Source organism: Nycticebus coucang, chromosome 20, assembly GCF_027406575.1.
Source record: "Nycticebus coucang isolate mNycCou1 chromosome 20, mNycCou1.pri, whole genome shotgun sequence".
Taxonomy (NCBI): Eukaryota; Metazoa; Chordata; class Mammalia; order Primates; family Lorisidae; genus Nycticebus; species Nycticebus coucang.
In genome coordinates, this window is record NC_069799.1 from 15768606 (window position 1) to 15790062 (window position 21457).

Here is a 21457-nt window from a genome sequence, read left to right on the forward strand (position 1 = left end):
TTTAAATTGCCATCTTTCTTCAAAGATGGCAATTTAGCTTTCTTCAGCTTATAGTTTTTTTATGTTTGTTTGTTTGTTTTTTTGGCTTTTAGCCGGGGCTAGGTTTAAACCCGCCACCTCTGGCATATGGGACCGGCACCGTACTCCTTGAGCCACAGGCGCTGCCCTATAGTTTTTATATATAGTAAACCAGAAGATGTTTAGTGTTTCTGCCAAGCATCTCAAAGTGAAGAAGAGGGATTTCAAGATGGGCATACTTCAGGCAAAAAAGAAAAAATAAGAAAAAAATTGAGCAAAGTAAAATAATTTTGAAGCTTGATTCCCTAATTAGTTCCATTTAGTTTTTGTTTTACATTCTCAAAGGGTAATCAAATATTACAAATTTCTCGGAATCTTTCTTTTAAGGCATCACTTGTCTTCATTAGTATAATGGTAAACTCTTCATAGTTCTGTGATCAGCGTGTAGCTGGCACCTTTTCTTGAGGCACATTCAAGTATTTTGGCAAACAGTAATAAAGTATCTAAATGCTACAAATGTTAAAACTTCAAGCTTTATTGAGTCTCTGATTTCACCTCTTTTGGTCTTTTTACGTAAGAACTTCAATCCCCAGGAGATCCAAATTCCTCTAGTTGTTTTCTCTGTGTTGTTTCTAGTTCTTCTAGTCTTTTGCGAAGTAGAGAGAGTTCCCTTTGATGCTGTTCCTCCTACAGATGAGGAGGAAAGGATGATTCCATGCCTAGAACCATGACTGAAGATTGAAAGCTAACAGGATGGATGGATGCTGTTGGTGGCATGTTAGGAACCAAAATTAGACTTCGAAATTCATTATGTCTTCTTTGTATATCCTTTAGCCTTTTCTGAAGCCTTGTATATTCTTCAAATGGAATATTTTGTCTATTTAACACCTGATTTTCTGTTTCCAATTCTTCTTTCTTTGCCTCCAAGACTTCTACTTTCTCCTGCAGTCTCTTCAATTTGTTTTCATGAAGAGATTTTCTCTTTTTCTGGGCAATTGCAGCTCGCTGGAGTTTCTCTTTAGCTTGATTGTACTTTTCTTCTCTCTCTGTGATACGCTCATGAAGCTTATGCTTTTCTTCCAACCACTGTATCTGTCTCTCTTCCAATGTCTTTTCAACTTCTAGTTGCACTTTTTCAGCTTGGCTTCTTTAATTTCGGCACTCTTGTTTTAACCTTTCCACCATTTCCTTCAGCATCTGGTTTGAAGTCAGCAAGTCATTCTCTGACTGTGAAAGCGAGGTCACTTAGATCTGCAAATGACTGATTTGCTGTTTCAGGTCAGCATTTTCATTTTTTTTCTTTCTCTGCATTTTCGATATTTGCAATTTGCTGTTGAAGTTTTAACCTAATACTCTGAAGTTCCCTTCTGGCCGTCTCTTCTGCCATCTGTGAAGCCCGCAATTTCTCTTCACACTGATCCTTTTCCGATTGCTTCAAGACATCATGTTCCACTTTCATTTTCTCTAAATCTGCTAATCTGCTCTCAAGTTCTAAGTTTTCCTCTTGCAGTACCACAAGTTTTTGATAACCTTCTTCCTTGGCAGCTTGTACTTTACGTATTAATTCACGATCCTTTTCTACTAAGAGCATTTTGTGGTGTTCAATAGCTGATTTTGTCTGACTGTGATCTATTCAGTTCACTTTGAATCTTATTCCTTTCTCTTTCTAGCTCACTCTTAGCTCTTGCTGCCTCCAGTTTGATATCTGTTATTTCTAGTTTGTTCGAATGTTTCAGTTCTTTTACTGTACTGGTCAATGTGTTTATTTCTCGTTCACCTTTATGTAATTTACTATTTAAAAAGGTGTTTTGTTCATTTCTTGATTGTAGTTCTTTTTCCAAGCATTCGGCCTGTAGTTTAGCTGACTGTTTTTCAGCCTCCAGGGATCTGATCGTAGCCTGCATCTCAGCCAACTGCCATATTTGTATTCTTTGGACATTTTCTACTTGAGCATCAGAATTCTCTTTTTCAGCCCTTAATTCTGCTACTTCAGCCTCTAAACCTTTTAATTTCTGACACAATTGAATTTTTTCTCGAACAAGTTGCTCCACTCGTTTGCTGTCTCTTGTGAGATCAACACTAAGCAGCTGTTACGCAATTCTTCTTTATCTTTTTCCAGTCTTAGAATCTCTGCTTCATGCTTTATGTTTTCTTCTTCTAAAATATGTGCAAACTCTTCTTTCTGGTGTTCAAATTCTGACTTGAGGAATGTGTGTTCATAGCGAAGCTTATTATATTCAGCTCTATACTTTTCCACTTCTTCATCCAGATTGCGAAAACGTTCTCTCATTGGAGTTTCTAATTCTTGCTGTATTTGAAATCTTAATACTTCCAACTTTTGTGGAGTTAATACCTGTGCCTTTATTTCTTCTAAGTCTTTAGTTTTCTGTAATAATTCTTCTTTTAGCTCTTCAAACAGCAGCTGAAATTTTTCCTGCTGAGTTTGCTTTTCATTTAATAGGCGTTTAAGTTCATTTTGTGACTTTACGTACTCATCTTGCAACCTTGTGTGTTCAGCTTTCACAGTCTGATAATTAGTTTTATGACGCTCGCATCGTAACCTCTCATCAATTAACATTTTTTGGAACTCAGATTGAGAATTTGTCAGTCCGTTGTCTCCACCAGGAGGAAAAGAGTCCATACTGTAATTGAGTTGACAACCATGTAAAAATAAGTTCTGCCTTTTTATTGCTCTAGTTTTTTTTTCCAAGAGTATTTCCCACTTCTTTCTTGCTTAAGCAGAACCTCAGAAGGCCAAACTATACCAGACTAACACACGGTCCTTGCAACTTGCACACATACGACTTAAGTGACCGTAGTTCTGGCCGCACTTGCCACCGAGGGACACCGCCACAGCTCCAACCATCGGCACCCACTCAGCTGGGCTCGCGGAGGCATTAGGGCTGAGGGTTAGAGTCCTACAGCAGAGGGTCTGCCCAGCCCGCCACGCCTGGGGAGGTCTTGGCGGCCGTTCGCCGCGCAAGCCCCAAAGGGCCCAGCGGGCTCCTCGGCCCCCTGCACTAGGCAAAGCTGAGGTATCTCGAGAAAACTCCAAGGGCGGCGGCGAAAAGCCCCGCTCCTCCTGGTGGACTGGTCTCCTCAGGAGTGCAAGGCAGCACCAGCGCTGACCTTCTGGTGGAATCGCTGCCTCAGCCCGCCGCCCCTCCAGCGTGGAGGTGCGGGCTTCTATGCTTTATATTTTTTTATGCTATGAAGATTTCAAATAAGTTTTTGAAGAAATTCTAGTCATTAGCAGAACACTAAGAATCTCCCCAAATGTAATAAAGTCTAATATTGTTTGTTTGTTTTTTTGTTTTAGACAGAGCCTCCTGGGTAGAGTGCTATGGCATTATACCTCACAGCAACCTCCAACTCCTGGGCTTAAGCAATTCTCTTCTCTTGCCTCAGTCTCCCAAGTAGCAGGGACCACATGTGCCCCCCCACAACACCCAGCTATTTTTTGGTTGCAGTTATTATTGTTGTTTGGCTGACCCAGTTTGGATTCGAACCCTCCAGCTCTGGTATATGTGGCTGGTGCTTTAGCCCCTTGAGCCACAGGTGCCGAGCCAAGTCTAATGTTCTTTAGTGTCAAAATTCTGTTTTTATATGGACTGTGAAAAATATTTTAATTTCTATGTGCAGTAATTTGCCAACCATATTTTTTTTTTTTTTTTTTGAGACAGGGTCTCAAGCTGTCACCCTGGTTAGAGTGCAGTGGCATCATAGCTCGCAGAAGGCTCCACTTCAGGCTCAAGCGATGCTCTTGCCTCCGTTTTTCTATTTTTAGTAGAGACAGGATTTTGCTTTTGCTCAGGCTGGTCTCAATCTTGTGAGTTCAAGCAATCCACCCACATCAGCCTCATACAGTTCTAGGATTATAGGCCTGAGCCACAGCACCCAGCCTTTGTCAACCTTAGTATGTTTAAAGGTATCTAGTTCCTACAATTCATTTTTGGGGTTTTCTTTTTGACAGAACGTAATGTGTCATGGTATTATAGCTCACAACCTTAAACACTTCAGGTGAAGGGATCCCCTTGGCTCAGCCTCCTGAGTAGCTGGGAATGGAGGTACCATCCACTACATTTGGCTAGTTTTGCAATTTTTAGTAGAGTTGGTGTCTTCCTCTTGCTCAGGGTGGTCCTGAGCTCTTGAGCTCAAGCATTCTATTTGCCTTCACCTCCCCAAAGGTTAGTATTAGAGGTATGATCCCCCACATCTAATGGGTACACTTTTTTTTTTTTTTTCTTTGAGACAGAGTCTCAAGCTGTCACCCTGGGTAGAGTCCTGTGGAATCACAGTTCATACCAACCTCCAACTGCTAGGCTTAAGCTATTCTCTTGCCTCAGCCTCTCAAGTAGCTGGGACTACGGGTGCCCACCATAACACTCGGCTATTTTTTGGTTGTAGTTGTCATTGTTGTTTGGCAGGCTCAGACTGGATTTGAACCCACCAGCTCTGGTGTATGTGCCTGGTGCCTTAGCTGCTTGAGCTAAAGGCGTTGAGCCTACATTTCTTAATAATATTATGTCATTCAGGAGTTTAGAGTATTCCTAAGGGTATATTAGTGTCTCTATTGTTACAATATAATTCTTATTTTATAGCTATCTCTGGCTTAGGATATGCTATTTTATAACTATCTCTGGCTTAGAATATGGTTGGCACCTGTACCACAGTGGATACAGCGCCAGCCACATGCACCGAGGTTGGAGGGTTGTAGCCTGGCCAGGGCCAGATAAACAACAGCAACAACTGCAACAGAAAAATGGATGGGCCTCCTAGTGGTGCCTTAGTCACAGCTACGTGGGAGGCTGAGGCAGGAGAATCGCTTGGTCCCACAAGTTTGAGGTTTCTTTGAGCTGTGATGTCATGGCATTCTAACCAAGGGCAACATAGAGCAACTCTGTCTCAAAAAAAGTAAATAAATAAATAAATAAATAAATAAATAAATAAATAAGGCTTGGTGCCTGTAGCTTAAGCGGCTAAGGCACCAGCCACATACACCAGACCTGGCAGGTTCAAATCCAGCCCAGGCCTGCCAAACAACAATGACAATTACAATCTTAAAAAAAAAAAACAAAAAAATAGACGTTGTGGTGAGTGCCTATATTCCCAGCTACTTGGGAGGCTGAGGCAAGAGAATCTCTTAAGCCCAGGAGTTGGAAGTTGCTGTCAGCTGTGATGCCATGACCCTCTACCCAGGGCAACAACTTCAGGCTCTGTCTCAAAATAAATAAATAAATACATTTCTTGAAATTTTTTTCAAAGGAAGTTTACTTTTCAAAATAAAATTGAAATTTCTAGTTTACTGTGGGCAAATAGAAATCAGCAGGATTGTCCTCACTTTCTTCAACCTATATCTAAATGATATCTTAATTTTGCCAAATGCTTATTTTAAATAGTATGATTTATCATATTTTACAAAGTTAATATTTTTATTTTATTTATAAATGTTTTCTGATTGTTTCTAAAGGGTGAGTTAAACCTTTTCAGTTTTTGTAAAAATAAGAATATTTTAATTACATAATAAAAATTATCTTTACTGTTTTCAAATGCGTATTCACATTTTCTGATAAGTATCTCATATTAATAAATCATACATTTTCCATGAAATTTTATTGAAAGATGGTGCATAAAATATTCAGTATACCTGCTCTCATCCAACAAAATGTTAACTAATATTAACAAAAAATACCCAGGCTCAGTGCTTGTTGTTCAATGGTTAGGGCGCCGGCGGGTGGTGGATTCGAACCCAGCAAGGGTCTACTAAACAACAATGATTAACTATAACAACAACAACAAAAATAATAGCCTAGCATTGTGCAGGCACCCGTAGTCCCAGCGACTTGGGAGGCTGAGGCAAAGAAATAGCTTAATCCCATGAATTTGAAGTAGCTGTGAGCTGTGACATGGCATTCTACAGAAGGTGACAAAAGTGACTTTGTTTCAAAAAATAAAGAAAAAATACCTGCTTTGGTTCAGTGCACAGTCATAATGGAACATTGTAGTTATCCAGAAAAGAGAACTTTTGTGTGAGATGGAGGGGAACTGTGTTGCCAGTGGGAGAATGCTATAGCATCCATCATCCCAGCTTAGAACAATTTCCAACTTGTGGGTTCAAGCAATCCTGCTTCATCCTGCCAAACTTCTGGTGATACTACCGTTTTTTTAGTAGAGATGGGGTCTCACTGTTACTTAGCCTGGTCTTGAACTCCTGTGGTCCAGCTACCCTCCCACCTCATCCTCCTAAAATGCTAGTATTGGATGTGTGAATGACTGCCCCAGCCACGTCTTGGCTTTTATGAATAATGCTGTGATGAATGTGAGTGAGGATGTGTATCTTCCCTGATCTGCAGTGTGTAGTTAGGATATATACCCAGATGAGATATTGTTGTATGAAATCTTATTTATTTATTTATTTTTGAGACAGAGTCTCACTATATCCCCCTCTGGAGAATGTCGTGGAATCACAGCTCACAGCAACCTCCAACTCTTGGGCTTAAGCAATTCTTTTGCCGCAGCCTTCTGAGTAGCTGGGACTACAGGCCCCCACCATAATGCCAGGCTATTTTTTTTGTTCTAGTTGTCATTGTTGTTTTGCAGGCCCTGGCCAGTTTTCAACCTGCCAGTCCCAGTGCATGTGGCCGGTGCCCCAGCCACTGAGCTAAAGGTGCAGCCCCAAATATTAACTTTGAATTTTAGTTTTCTGAGAAACCTTCAAGCATTTTAATAGAGTCTGCAACATTTTTCTTCATCAACTTTGCTAAAAGTTTCTAATTTCTATGTATCCTTGACAAATGTATTTTAGGATTCACTGTGAACATGATGTAACATTTCATTGTGATTCTACTTCACATTTCCCTAAGAATTAGGACTTTAGACATCCTTTGAAATGCTCATTGGCCATTTATACTTCTTTGAAAAGTGTTACTGGAAAAAAAAAAAAAAAGAAAAGTGTTAGTGAGCTCCTGCTATCTGTCTGCTTCTGCCCCCTAGAATGTTAGGATTGGGGTGGCACCTATGGCTCAAAGGGGTAGGACGCCAGCCCCATATGTCAGAGGTGGCAGGTTCAAACCCAACCCCAGCCAAATAATAAAATTAAAAAAAAAAAAGAATGTTAGGTTTTCAGACATGAGCCACCACTCCAGGCCTCTTTTTAATTTTTCTTTTTTTTCTTTAGAGACAGTCTTACTTTATCACCCTCAATAGAGTGCTGTGGTGTCACAGCTTACGGCAACCTCCAACTCCTGGGCTAAGGCAATTCTCTTGCCTCAGCCTCCGGAGTAGCTGAGAATACAGGCGCCCACCACAACACCTGTCTATTTCTTGTTGCACTTTGCTGGGGCCAGGTTTGAGCCTGCTGGCCTCAGTATGTGGGGCCGGTGCCCTACTCACTGAGCCACAGACGCTGCCCCTCTTTTTAAATTTTTAAAGTAGGTCACTTCACCTCAGTCAGTTTTGTTTCTACCTTTTACCTATACCTGGTATACCAAAATTTGCCAGATATACATGGATAAGGAGAATGAGAATTTGTTGCTAACAATGCACCATTATTTACAAAACATTTCTTACAAGATTTTCCATCATATTTTTCTGTGTGAAAATAAGGAGATTCATATTGTAAACTATAATATCACTTTTTCATCTCTGAGTCACTTTGGGACACTTTTTTAATTATAATTTTGCCTGACATTATTCACCTCTGTATACTTTAAGACATTGAGAACACAAATTAAATATAAATTAACCACGTGTCTAGTGGGAATTTCATTTTCTTTCTGTTCATGTGCCTACATGTTTCTTATATTTAGTTTAGGAATAGTACATTTTCTCTTGGTTGCTAGGCAATGTTTATTTTATATTGTAGGTGAGTATGTATGATAACTCTTTATTGGGTGGAGGGAACAGAGTCTCACTTTTCCACCCTGGGTAGAGTGGCATGGTATTATAGCTCACAGCAACCTCAAACTCTTGGGTTCAAATGACTTTTTTCCCTGCCTCCCCTGTCACTGGGAATACAGGTATCCACCACAATGCCAATCTATTTTTTTTGAAGATGGATCTTCCTCTGTCTTAGACTGGTCTTGAACTCCTGAGCTCAGGCAATGTACCTGCCTTGCTCTCCCAGAGCTGCTAGGATTGTAGCCATGAACTACTGCCCCCAGCCTACTAAAACTGTCTTCAGTTTAACTCATATTTACTAGTGAATAGATATTATGTTTGTGTCAATTATTTGTGTAATTTAAAGATAATTTTTGAAAGGCCATTTCATTTACCGTAAAGTTAACATTTATCTTTATTAGAGATGTTAGAAGATTTCCTGATTTTTGGAAGCTGAGTAGTACTCTGTCATTTTTATATCCTAAATTTTATTTCACCATTGGTTTCTTGAGGCTGATGTGGATTTTTTTCACCAAATGGATTATGTGAATAATGCTACCATAAGTATGTGTGCTAATAGCTCTTTATTTGAGCATGTATGTGACAGTTGTATATCTGTCCTACATTTTTTTCAGTATGTACTAAATAAGCCCTTATATTATTATTTCATCCTCTTTACCTTTTGTGGCCACTTTGACTTAAAGTATATTTTACGAAATAAGATGTTTTGCCTCAAAATATATTGTCTCTGGCTGGGCACTCCTGCCATATGTCTATAATGCAATCAGTCTGGGAGGCTGAGACGAGAGGATGTCTTGAGCTCAGGAGTTGGAGACCAGCTGGAACAAGAGCAACACCCCATAGCTACTAGAAATAGAAGGTAAAATTACCTGAATATCATTGCAGGCACCTGAAGTGCCAGCTAGTCAGAAGGCTGATTCAGGAGGATTGCTTGAACCTAGGAGTTTCAGGTTGCTGTGAGCTAGGCTGATGCCGTGGCACTCTAGCCTGGGCCATAGGGTGAGACTCTGTTTTAACACGTGTGTGTATACACATAGACACATGCACACACATTCATGTACATATCTCCTTATGATAATCTCCCTTGCTCTCATATGATTAATGTTTGAATTAAATATCTTTCTTGTTCTTTTCTTTTTTTTTTGAGACAGAGTCTGAAGCTGTCACTCTGGGGAGAGTGCCGCGGCATCATACCTCACAGCAGCTTCCAAATTTGGTCTCAAGGGATCCTCTTGCCTCAGTTTTTCTATTCTTAGTAGAGACAGGGTGTCGCTTTTTCCTGAAGCTGGTCTCAAACCAATGAGCTCAAGCTATCCACCCGCCTTGGCCTCCCAGAGTCCTGGGATTACAGCTTTGAGCCACTGCACCCGGCCAAATACCTTTCTGTCCTGTCATTTTTCATTCCCTGTTTGTCATTACATGTAAGATGAGTATCAAATATAAAGTTGCATTTTTATTTTTTGGTTTGTAAATCCCTATCTTTATTCATTTTATTTTATTTTTTTGAGACAGAGTCTCACTTTGTTGCCCACGGTATAGTGCCATGGCATCATAGCTTAAAGCAACCTCAGGAGAGTGATGTGGTGTCAACTTCTTGGGCTGAAGTGATCCTTTGGCTAAACCTCTGGAATTGCTTGTACTACAGACGCTAGCTAGAACACACACATATTTTCTTACAGACAGGGTCTTTCTCACTTGTTCAGGCTGATCTCGAACCCAGGAGCTCAAGAAATCTACCCACCTTGGACCCCCAAGAGTCCTGGGATTGAAGGCGTGAGCCTCCATGCCTGGCCTCCCTATCTTTATTTAATGTCTGTCATTTCATTGTTTAGTCCATAAATTTGTATGTAATTTTTTTTTTTTGTTTGAAACGGAGTCTCAAGCTGTCACCTGAGCAGAATGCCATGATATCATCACAGCTCACGGCAATCTTCAACTGTTAGTTTCAGGTGATCTTCTCGCCTCTGTTTTTCTATTTTTAGTAGAGACAGGGTCTCAATTTTGCTCAGGCTGATTTGGAACTCAGAGGATCAAGCAATCCACCCACCCCAACCTGTAAGAGAGCTAGGATTACATGCATGAGCCAGTTGTGTACATAGTTTTTGAAAGAGAAGAAATTACTGTGAATTATTTATGTAACTTTTGAAAGAGAAGGACTTAGTGTTGACAATTCCTTTTAACATGTATTCTGGATTTTATTATTGATGTCAATAATTACATCTTGTTATATTGTAAATATAGACCCATTACCAGAGGTTTACTGCAGACTTTTTCTTTTTTTTTTTTTGACAGTCTCACTATGTCACCTTGTGTAGCATGCTCTGATGTCATAGCTCACAGCAACTTCAAACTCTTGGGCTCAAGCGATCCTCTTGCCTCAGATTTTCTGTTTTTAGTACTGATGGTATCTTGCTCTTGCTCAGGCTGGTCTCAAACCTGTGACCTCAAGCAATCCACTCCCCCCGGCCTTCCTGAGTATTAGGATTACAGAAGTGAGGCACCTCACCCTGCCATGATGTGTATACCTTGATAAATATTTCTTTTTACTTCATTTAGAAAAACAGTTTTGGTGGATATCGTTTATGTGCTTTCAAGTTTTGCTTTTATCAGAACTTTGACTATATCTCCAACTCTTTTTTGATGTGGAAGTTTCATATTGATTAATCCACTAGTAATCTGACAAGAACATCCTTAGCAATAACACATCTATTTTCTCTTGCTGCTTACAGGATTCTCTTCTTGTGTGTGACTTTCTTTTTTTTTTAGAGACAGAGTCTCACTTTATTGCCCTCAGGAGACTGCTGTGGTGTCATAAGTCACAGCACCCTCCAACTCCTGGGCTTTGGAGATTCTCTTGCCTCAGCCTCCCGGATAGCTGGGACTACAGGTTCCCGCCACAATGCCCAGCTATTTTTTTGTTGCAGTTCCGCTGGGGCCGTGTTTGAACCTTCTACCCTTGGTATATGGAGCCGGCACCCTACTCACTGAGGCACAGGCACTGTCCTTCATCTCTCTTTTTATGGGACTCTTCGTTTCTCCTAGCTATATTATTGTGAGGTTTCTTCATACTTCATACCTTTTTTCTTTTTTTGGTTCTTTGGGTTATGTCCCCCTAACATTTTGTATATGTTATATAAGCTTTCATTGATTTTTGAGGATTAGAAAAACCACCTTTCACAAACTTTGTGATGTGGCTGTATCCTGCAACACTTTGACACACATTGTACTAAGAAAGGGAGAACTATACATTTAGGCAGTGTTATGTCTGTGGAATTGCATGGTTATTTTTTAGCGGAAGCATTTTTCCACATGTCCTCCTAAGAGTTTCTCATCACTTGCTCATTAATTTGTATGTTACATTGGAGTCTCTCTGCTGCTATAATAATATTTTGCCTTTGAATTCAGCACCTCCAGTCAGTCTTACAAATTATAGCACCATTTATTTCAGTACTCTCACTGATGAGAGACATCAACCTTTCTTTAGAAACACCTTCAAAAGCAAGAAAACTTAACACAGGTGTCACTCTTCTCTTTTTTTTTTTTTTTCACTCTTTTCTTTTTGAGGACAAAGCTATGATTTAGAAGATTACTTCCATTTTCACCATTCTCTATTAAGATGGCATAAATTCTGTTGTGGGGGTAAATATGACAGTTTTCTTATTGTTCTCCTTGTCTCTTTCATTATTATTATTATTGAAGATTCTTCATTTTATTTTAGAAATATATATGTCTATATGCACATACACACTGTGTTAATGTATGTATGTATCTACTTCTTCATTCATTTATTTCAGCCTAAATAATTGTCACCCTGGGAAGAGTGCTGTGTTGTCATAGCCCACAGCATCCTGAATCTTGTGGCCACAAGAAATCTTCTTGCCTCAGCCTCATGAGTTCCTGGGACTAGAGGCATGTGCCATGGTGCTGGACTAATTTTTCTATTTGTGGTAGAATTGGGAGGGGGTGGTCTAATTATTATTTTTTTTTCTTTTGAGACAGAGTCTCAATCTGTCACCCTGGGTAGAGTACCTGGGCATCACAGGTTACAGCAACCTCCGACTCTTGGGTTTAAGCAATTCTCTTTCCACAGCCAGGAGTAGCTGGATTTACATCGCCCACCACAAGGCCCAGCTATTTTTTGGTTGTTATTGTTGTTTGGAAAGCTGGGGATGGATTAGAACCTTACATTTCCATTGTATGTGTCTGGCACCTTAGTCTCTTGAGATACAGGTGCCAATCCAGATGGGGTCTCATTATTGTTCAGGTTGATCTCAAACACCTGTGCTCAAGTGATCCATTCACCTCAGTGTCCCTGAGTTCTAGGGTTAAAAACGTGATCCAATGCCCTGCCTCTACATTATCTCTACAACTTTTGCTTACCTGTTGTGCTGCATATTCTTACCTGGTTTTCAGAATTCTCCAAAATGCAGTGTATACATACAACATTTATTTATCTTTAAGATAACTGGTGTCTCTCTACTCTATTACGGCATCTTCCTAATGCTCTTGACATGATTTTGCAGATGAAATGTGTAATGTGTATTTACTGGATTCTGATAAGAAAAGAGTGGCTGAAATTGTTTTTGTTTAAATTTCTTTCAGCTCTATGTAATCATTCTTCTACTGAAGACCATTTGCAAGAGCTGGGCACAAATATTTTATTTCCGGAGATGATCCTGAGTGGATATCAAAGCTGTGACCCTGAGAATTTAAACTTTAGAAAAGACTGGGAAGGTGTGTGTGAGGGTAAGGAGCAGAAAGTATGTTACAGTAGTCTTGACGAATGTTTAACAGCTACTTATGGCAAAGTCTTTCAATGTAGTAAATGTTTGAATGTCTTTAGACAGTTATCAAATCTAAATAGACATAAGATCATGCATACCTTAGACAAAACTTTTAAATGTAAAAAGTATGGGAAAGCTTCTAAGCTCTGCTCACACATCACAGAACATAAGATAACAAATACTAGAGAAAAACAATACAAATGCAAAGAAGGTAGCCAAGTCTTCCAGTCTTCCTCAAGACTCCATACTGGAGAGCAACTCAACAAGTATGAAAATGATGGCACATGTCTTAGCCACAGATCAAAGTATTATAACCATAAGATTTTGAATATTGGAGAAAAACGCTACAAATATAAGGAATGTGACAAACTTACCAAGAAGTACTCACACATTTATGGCCATAAAAGAATTCATTCTGGAGAGAAACGCTACAAATGTCAAGACTGTGGCAAAGCCTTCAAACATTACTCAAGCCTTTCTGTACATAAAGTACTTCATTCTGGAGGGAAACCCTACAAATGTGAAGAATGTGGCAAAGCCTTTATCAGGCACTCACTCCTCTCTAGACATCAAAGAATTCATTCTGTAAAGAAACCTTACAAATATCAAGAGTGTGGCAAAGCCTTTAACCAGTACTCAAGTCTTTCTGTACATCAAAGAATACACTGTGGAGAGAAACCATACAAATGTCAAGAATGTGGCAAAACCTTTAACTGGTACTCATACCTTTCTGTACATCAAAGAATTCACTCTGGGGAGAAACCCTACAAATGTCAAGAATGTGGCAAAGCCTTTAAGCAGTCCTCAAACCTTTCTGTGCATCAAAGAATTCATTCCGGAGAGAAACCCTACAAATGTCAAGAATGTGGCAAAGCCTTTAACCGGTACTCAAGCCTTTCTGAACATCAAAGAATTCACTCTGGAGAGAAACCCTACAAATGTCAAGAATGTGGCAAAGCCTTTAATGTTAGTTCTTCCCTTACCAAACATCGAAGAATTCACTCTGGAGAGAAACCCTACAAATGTCAAGAATGTGGCAAAGCCTTTAACTGGTACTCAAGCCTTTCTGAACATCAAAGAATTCATTCTGGAGAGAAACCCTACAAATGTCGAGAATGTGGCAAAGCCTTTTACCGGTACTCAGGTCTTTCTGTACATCAAAGAATTCACTCTGGAGAGAAACCCTACAAATGTGAAGAATGTGGGAAAGCCTTTAACCAGCACTCAAGCCTTTCTCTACATCTAAGAATTCACTCTGGAGAGAAACCCTACAAATGTCAAGAATGTGGCAAAGCATTTAACCGGTACTCAAGACTTTCTGAACATCAAAGAATTCATTCTGGAGAAAAACCCTACAAATGTCAAGAATGTGGCAAAGTCTTTAACCGGTACTCAGGCCTTTCTGTACATCAAAGAATTCACTCTGGAGAGAAACCCTACAAATGTGAAGAATGTGGGAAAGCCTTTAACCATCACTCAAGCCTTTCTCTACATCTAAGAATTCACTCTGGAGAGAAACCCTACAAATGTCAAGAATGTGGCAAAGCCTTTAACCGGTACTCAAGCCTTTCTGAACATCAAAGAATTCATTCTGGAGAGAAACCCTACAAATGTCAAGAATGTGGCAAAGCCTTTCATGTTAGTTCATCCCTTACTAAACATCAAAGAATTCACTCTGGAGAGAAATCCTACAAATGTCAAGAATGTGGCAAAGCCTTTAACCGCCCCTCAAGCCTTTCTCTACACCTAAGAATTCACTCTGGAGAGAAACTCTACAAATGTCAAGAATGTGGCAAAGCCTTTCATGTTAGTTCAGCCCTTACTAAACATCAAAGAATTCACTCTGGAGAAAAACCCTACAAATGTCAAGAATGTGGCAAAGCCTTTAACCAACATGCACACCTTTTTACACATCGCAGAATTCACTCTGGAGAGAAACCCTACAAATGTCAAGAATGTGGCAAAGCCTTTAACCGGCACTCAAGTCTTTCTGAACATCAAAGAATTCACTCTGGAGAGAAACCCTACAAATGTCAAGAATGTGGCAAAGACTTTAACCGGCACTCAAGGCTTTCTCTACATCTAAGAATTCACTCTGGAGAGAAACCCTACAAATGTCAAGAATGTGGCAAAGCCTTTAACCGGCACTCAAGCCTTTCTTTACATCTAAGAATTCACTCTGGAGAAAAACCCTACAAATGTCAAGAATGTGGCAAAGCCTTTAACCAGCATGCACACCTTTTTACACATCGCAGAATTCACTCTGGAGAGAAACCCTACAAATGTCAAGAATGTGGCAAAGCCTTTACTTTCAGTTCATCTCTTACTAAACATAAAAGAATTCACACTAGTGCTGTGGTTCTCAATGTTCCTAATGCCGTGGCCCTTTAATACAGTTCCTGTGGGTCGGAACCCACAGGTTTAGAACCTTCGCTCTAGAAAGAAGCCCTACAAATGTGAAGAATGTGGCAAAGCCTTTAACCACACTCACACCTTCTGAACATCAAAGAATTCATTCTGGAGAGAAACCCTACAGATGTCAAGAATATATATGGCAAAGCCTTTAAACCCTACTCAAGCCTTTCTGTACATCAAAGCATTCATTCTGGATAGAAACCCTACAAATGTCAAGAATGTGGCAAAGCCTTTAAACATACTCAAGCCTTTCTGAACAGCAAAGAATTCACTATGGTGAGAAACCGTACAAATATCAAGAATATGGCGATGCCTTTAATTGGTAATCACACCTTTCTGAACATCAAAGAATTTACTCTGGACATAAACCTTGCAAATTTGAAAAATGGTTTAAAGCCTTTTAACGTAGGTCAACTAGTAGTACACTAGAAAGAATTTGTTGTAGAGAGAAACTCTAGAAAGGTCAAAAATGTGGCAAAGCCTTTAATTCTTTTGTGAACCTTTCTAGACATTTATGAATTTATTCTGGAGAGAAACCTTATAAATATGGACAGTGGGCAACCTCTCACGTTCAATCCTCCCTGTACATAGAAGAAATCACACAGGAGAGAAACCCTCCATATGGAGACTAGCAGTGCCTTTACCTGGTGTTCATAGCATGCTAAGCATAAAAGAACTCAAACTGGTCAGAAATCTTACAAATGTGAACAGAGTTTTTACATATATCTCATGCTTTTCCAATCATAATTCTAATGGAAGAAATACTCTACAAATGTCAGTCATGTCTCAGAGCCTTAAAGTTGTGTTTATCCTGTTAGGTAGGGCTAAGGAGAGACAGGGGCAGATGATACTAGATCCTTTGTCCATAATGTAAGAAGAACAAATCAAGCAGAAAGGACTTCCAGGAAAGAAAAGCTGACATTTCAAGAAGGTTTCCCAAAACTGAACTGATGTTTGTTCTACAGACATGAGTCTCAGAGGTAGAGAGGCCACAATGTGGAGATATGGCCAAGGCCACATGAAGGGGGTCTTTGGAGTGGGCAAACAAGTAAGAAGACTGTAGATTCAAGTGACCTATTTTCATGAACATAGTATAATTTATACCAGTTCTATTATATTGTACAATTACAATGACAAATAGTGTTTGATGATGACAGGCATAGAAAACGGAGGACTCTCCATTCTGTAAGGTTTCCCCATTTCCAAGAAATATCACGAATACTTTACACCCATACCACTTAACCTGGAATTGGAAAATCCGTTTAAGGGGAAACATCTTGCTTAGGGTCTTCTCCACTTGAAAATGTAGAGGTGTTCCTTCTCTGGAGTGTACAGTCCTTTATAAAATTTGCCCTTTTGCACACTTGGATCTGCTTATTCTGCTCATTTGTTTCACTGCCTTGGTTGTAATAACCGTTCTTTGGCAACTGAAAACAAAAAAAATGGAACACATACCCCCCATCTGGTCCCCTAATATCTGACATTTTGGTGTTACTATCTGGGAGGAAAATATACATCTTCAGTAAGACAAGCTAATGGAACAATAGACATTCTGAATTCACTCTACCTGTTGGATATTACTTATTACTCCTCCATCTCTCTGGCTGTCTTCATTTCCAGGTAATGTAGCTCCTTACCTGCCCCTGCTTCATCTGCTTTTTTCTTCCACAGCTTGACAATGCACTTCATCTCCCAGTTAGGGCTGATATTCAAACACTTCAAAAGGGGTCTCAGGCCCCACACACAGAATGTTAGACCGGATTTTAAGGTATTGATAACCAGAATGGGGACAGTGAGAGAAAGCCAGGACATGAGCAGATCTTTTGGGGTTTTTTTGTTTTTGTTTTGAGACAGAATCTTAAGCTGTCACCCTGGGTAGAGGGGTGCTGACATCACAGCTCACAGCAACCTGGAACTCTTGGGCTTAAGCAATTCTCTTGCCTCAGTCTCCCAACTAGCTGGAACTACTGGTGTCCCCCACAATGCCCGGATATTTTTTTTGTTTGTTTATTTATTTTTGGTTGTAGTTGTCCTTGTTGTTTGGCAGGCCCAGTCTGGATTCAAACCCTCCAGCTCTGTTGTATGCCACTTGAGCTACATGCACTGAGCCCCATTAGCAGATCTTTAGAGCGGAAGGAAGCTTTTGAAATGGTAACTATCACTAGGGAAGAAGGTTTTGGGGCACTGAATTCCCATAGAGGCTCAGGCAAGAAGACACCAGGCCTGAGCCCTTCCCAGTATGTCTTGGTTCCTGGAGTAAGAAATGGCTCAGGAAGAAGCCTATGCTTGGGCTATGCCCTCTCTATTAGAGAGGTGCAGTGGAAGTGACATTGCCCTCTCCTGGAGAGAGGCAATCACATTCACCCTCCCAGTGGTTCTCAACCTCTGAGTCACGCCCCTTTGTAACAATGAAAATACATCACGGCATTAGGAAGGTTGAGAACCACTCACACCCTGTGAAATCCCTAAACCAGCACTGACCGTCCGAAACTCTCAGTCTGATGGACAAACTGCAACTTCAGAACAAGCTCATCTGGGAAGGCTGAGTGTTGGCAAGCTGTCTCTCTCTGTCATAGTAAACAAATTTTTATGCATAACATTAGAGCCTCTCCTCTGCTCTCCCTGGACATTCAGGGCTTCTGTTTCCCTCTCCTATATCTCTCTTCAAAATGGAAAGTAAAATACAAACCCTTGTGATCTCTGAAGTCCCTCTGCTCACTGGTTGATGATGTCTTTGTTTAACCCTTTTGATGCTTTTCAACTGCCCTAACCCATTGTTTGGATGAAGGCTCCTCTTCAGGCTAGAGACCTAAATCCTTTAAATCCACAGGCCTCCTTTCTCACATCTTTATGAAGAAAAGACTTAACTAGGATGCAATTTTATTTCAAAGTAGAAAAAAAAAGAAGCAAGAAAGATCCAAAATGTAGAAGTGAAATGTGAAGAAAGTCACGGCTATGAAAAACAATGGGTCATAAGGAACTTTAAAGGGTAAGGGAATAATTTTGGTTAGGACAAAAACTGATATAGCAATGTTTGTCCTAAAATAAGTCATGGTTTAATAGGAAAAATTTGGAATAAATACAGGACTTCAGCATGTCAAAAGTAATCTATGTAAGGCATGATATTTGCAAAAGTGGATTTATCAACATTTTGTATGTCAACAAGTTGGTCTAATTGAAAGGGAAACTCTCACATTATAACAAAGATATTTGTACCAGAATGTTTATTGCAGCCCAATTCATAATTGCTAAGTCATGGAAAAAGCCCAAGTGCCCATCGATCCATGAATGGATTAATAAATTGTGGTATATGTACACCATGGAATATTATGCAGCCTTAAAGACGGAGAAAGATGTTTACATGGATGGAGGTGGAACATATTCTTCTTAGTAAAATATCTTTTTTTTGTGTGTGTGTGTAGAGACAGAGTCTCACTGTACCGCCCTTGGGTAGAGTGCCGTGGCGTCACACGGCTCACAGCAACCTCTAACTCTTGGGCTTACGCGATTCTCTTGCCTCAGCCTCCCGAGCAGCTGGGACTACAGGCGCCCGCCACAACGCCCGGCCATTTTTTGGTTGCAGTTTGGCCGGGGCTGGGTTTGAACCCGCCACCCTCGGCATATGGGGCTGGTGCCCTACTCACTGAGCCACAGGTGCTGCCCCTTAGTAAAATATCTTAAGAATGGAAGAAAAAAGTACCCAATGTACTCAGCCCTACTATGAAACTAATTTATGGCTTTCATATAAAAGCTATAACCCAGTTATAACCTAAGAATATGGGAAAGGGAGAGAGGGAGGGGAGGGAGGGAGAAAGATGGGCAGAGGGAGGGTGATTGGTGGGATTACACCTACGCGGTGCATCTTACAAGTGTACATGTAAAACTTAGTAAATGTAGAATATGAATATAAATGTTTTAACACCCACACAAAAAAGCTGATGAATGGGGTGGTGTCTGTGGCTCAAAGAAGTAGGGCACCAGCCCCATATACCGTAGCTGGTGGGTTCAAACCTGGCCCCAGCCAAAAACAAAAGAAAAAAAAAGCAGATGAACATAAGGAGTAGAGGTCATGGGGAACTACTGTAGAGGAAGTTGATCACAAGCTAACATTGATGAAAACAGAGCTGAGAGCCAAGACATGATCAAGTCCCACTGACTTCATTTCAGTCTTTCAATCTAGCCAGTAAGTTTTATTCCGAAATGTGCTGAAGTAGCTGACAAAACATTAGAAGGAGCTGTTCATCCCCTTTTGCCAAGGAATTTCCTGGTTTTAGCACTAAAGTCCTATGTCCTGGGAAACTCCTCCCTCCCAGACAAATGGGGACAACTGTCACCTTACATAGCGGTCATTCCGATGACCAAAATAAAACCAATAAAACAACAAAAAAAAAAAAAAAAGAAAAGAAGGGAATCTCTAATTAAAACAAAAAGTGGGTTGGGGGCCATGACTCAGGCCTGTAATTCTACCACTCTGTGAGGCAAATTTGGCTGGATTGCTTGAGTTCCCGACCAGCCTGAACACAATCAAGACCCCATCTCTAACAAAAATAGAAACCCTGAGGTCAGAGGATCTCTTGAACCTAGGAGTTGAAGGTGCTGTGAAGTATGCCACAGCACTCTACCCAGAGTGACAGCTTGAGATTCTGTCTCAAAGAAATAAAATTTTTAAAAAGACCACAGTGTTCTTTTTGTTTTGAGACCTTCTTTAAAACCTCTTCAGATTGTTCTGTATATAATGAAACTGACAAACAAATTATATCAATTACTCAGCATCAATCTTCCTCGATGGAGTGAAAATAAATCTCTCTGTATGGTCTTCTGCCTGCCTACAGCTGTATTCGATTAGTTATGGGTGTTGACATCAATATTATTAAGCTGTTATCTCTACTAACGGTTATCAGTTACTCTTTTGAAACCAAAGGAAGAATAAAAGGATCCAACTTTATCCTTTAAAATCCCACTCTCTTTTCTCAACTGTCTGACATTTTCACTCGTTCCTCTGTGTCTTTAATTCACTCTTCACACCTCTTGGATTTTTGTTGCTAAGCTAAGATGACAGAACATGTACATGTAACTTCTGCCACACTTGAACAAGAACAAATTTTTTTCTTTCACAAATGTGTACTCTGGCCACACTGCACCCTTTCTGGTTGTGGGACAAACTGGGGACTCCATGCCCTTATTGCTGCCCTTTTTGAGTTGTGACATTCTCAATTACATGAGGTGTTTGGACTAGATTTTTCACCTACTGCATCACTGTGGTCTTTTATAAACTTATAGCCTTGCTTTCTCTTGGCTTTATGAAAGCTATGATTAGCCACCCCTCAACTGGGCAATGGTCTGGGATAAACCTCTTCACAGACTCCCTGAAAAAGATCCAGGAAGACACTCCAGACTCCTCTCAGGTTGAATCAATGGGCAGGTCTTTCACTGTAGTCACTGGTGAAAATGGGGGCAGACAGAGAAATCATCTGAGCAAGAGGACTGGGTCAGGCAACAGTTAAACAGAGGTGCCCAAACACGAGTAAGTATGAAACTCAGGTATTGAGGGTAGAAAGTATTCAGATAATTGGTAACAGATGCCTCCTTTACCTGGAATCTGACTTTGTGATTCCACGTGGGACAATGCAGGGCCTGGAGAATGCTGGCCACCTGAGATGGGCACAGCATTCTCTTCAGGTGTTACTTAGTCCATGACAATGATGCCTTCCTGTACAGTGACTGTTTGCCTAAATGTCTGTAGGGATGCCTTGTCTACCTACGGAAAGCTGTGGGCCAAGACATTCTAACAAATGCTACAGCTGCATGTTTAGTGCTTCATACTGTACTCTCTTCTATGAGTAAACAACCTGGCTCTGAAGCAGGACTGACAGGACAGCTGGAACACAAATTCTTTCTTAAACTTCTTACATGCTGGATTGGAGAAAAAAAGATGCCTCACTGGTTCTTTCAGATGTTTGATTTTCTTCTTGTCTTGCTGAGGAGAGTCTTGTCTAAATTATGTACTCAGATTACCTCTGTCCAGAAAACAATAGCCTTTCAATGAAGGTACAGCATGAACATGTCTGGGAGGAGCTACTCCAGCATCTGGAGGCTGAGGACAAATGGTCAGAAGAAATCAACATCCAGGTAAACTTCTCTGACTGGGAAGAGGATACCCCTAGGAAAGCCCTCAGGATCACCCCAGTTAAGGCCCACTTAAAATCAGAGGCTCAACCACCACAAAATGAGATGTGGGCCTATAAGGCTCTGTGAATCTTTATATAAAGCCCCCATTTTTTAATTTTTTTTGGTGGGGACAGCGTCTTACTTGGTAACCCTCAGTAGAGTGCCATGGCATT

The 21457-nt window shown here is 40.4% G+C and overlaps 2 protein-coding genes and 1 pseudogene across 5 annotated transcripts in view; 2 read left to right on the forward strand and 1 right to left on the reverse strand.

Annotated features, from left to right (window-relative positions):
• LOC128572868 (zinc finger protein 208-like) overlaps window positions 1-18685 on the forward strand; it is a 44822-nt gene extending 26137 nt beyond the window's left edge. For all 4 annotated transcript variants that reach the window (XM_053572994.1, XM_053572997.1, XM_053572996.1 and 1 more), the window contains one exon: window positions 12520-18685. In XM_053572994.1, the coding sequence (XP_053428969.1) occupies window positions 12520-15092 (2573 nt within the window). In that variant the 3' untranslated portion in view covers window positions 15093-18685. The remainder of the gene's footprint in view (window positions 1-12519) is intronic.
• The window catches only part of LOC128572866 (zinc finger protein 208-like), a 105925-nt gene extending 85990 nt beyond the window's left edge, over window positions 1-19935 (forward strand). The window contains exon 5 of the mRNA XM_053572991.1: window positions 16428-19935. The gene's annotated coding sequence lies outside the window, so the exon portion shown is untranslated. The remainder of the gene's footprint in view (window positions 1-16427) is intronic.
• Window positions 220-2721, reverse strand: LOC128572872 (centrosomal protein of 83 kDa-like; annotated as a pseudogene).
• Window positions 19936-21457: the final 1522 nt, after the last annotated feature.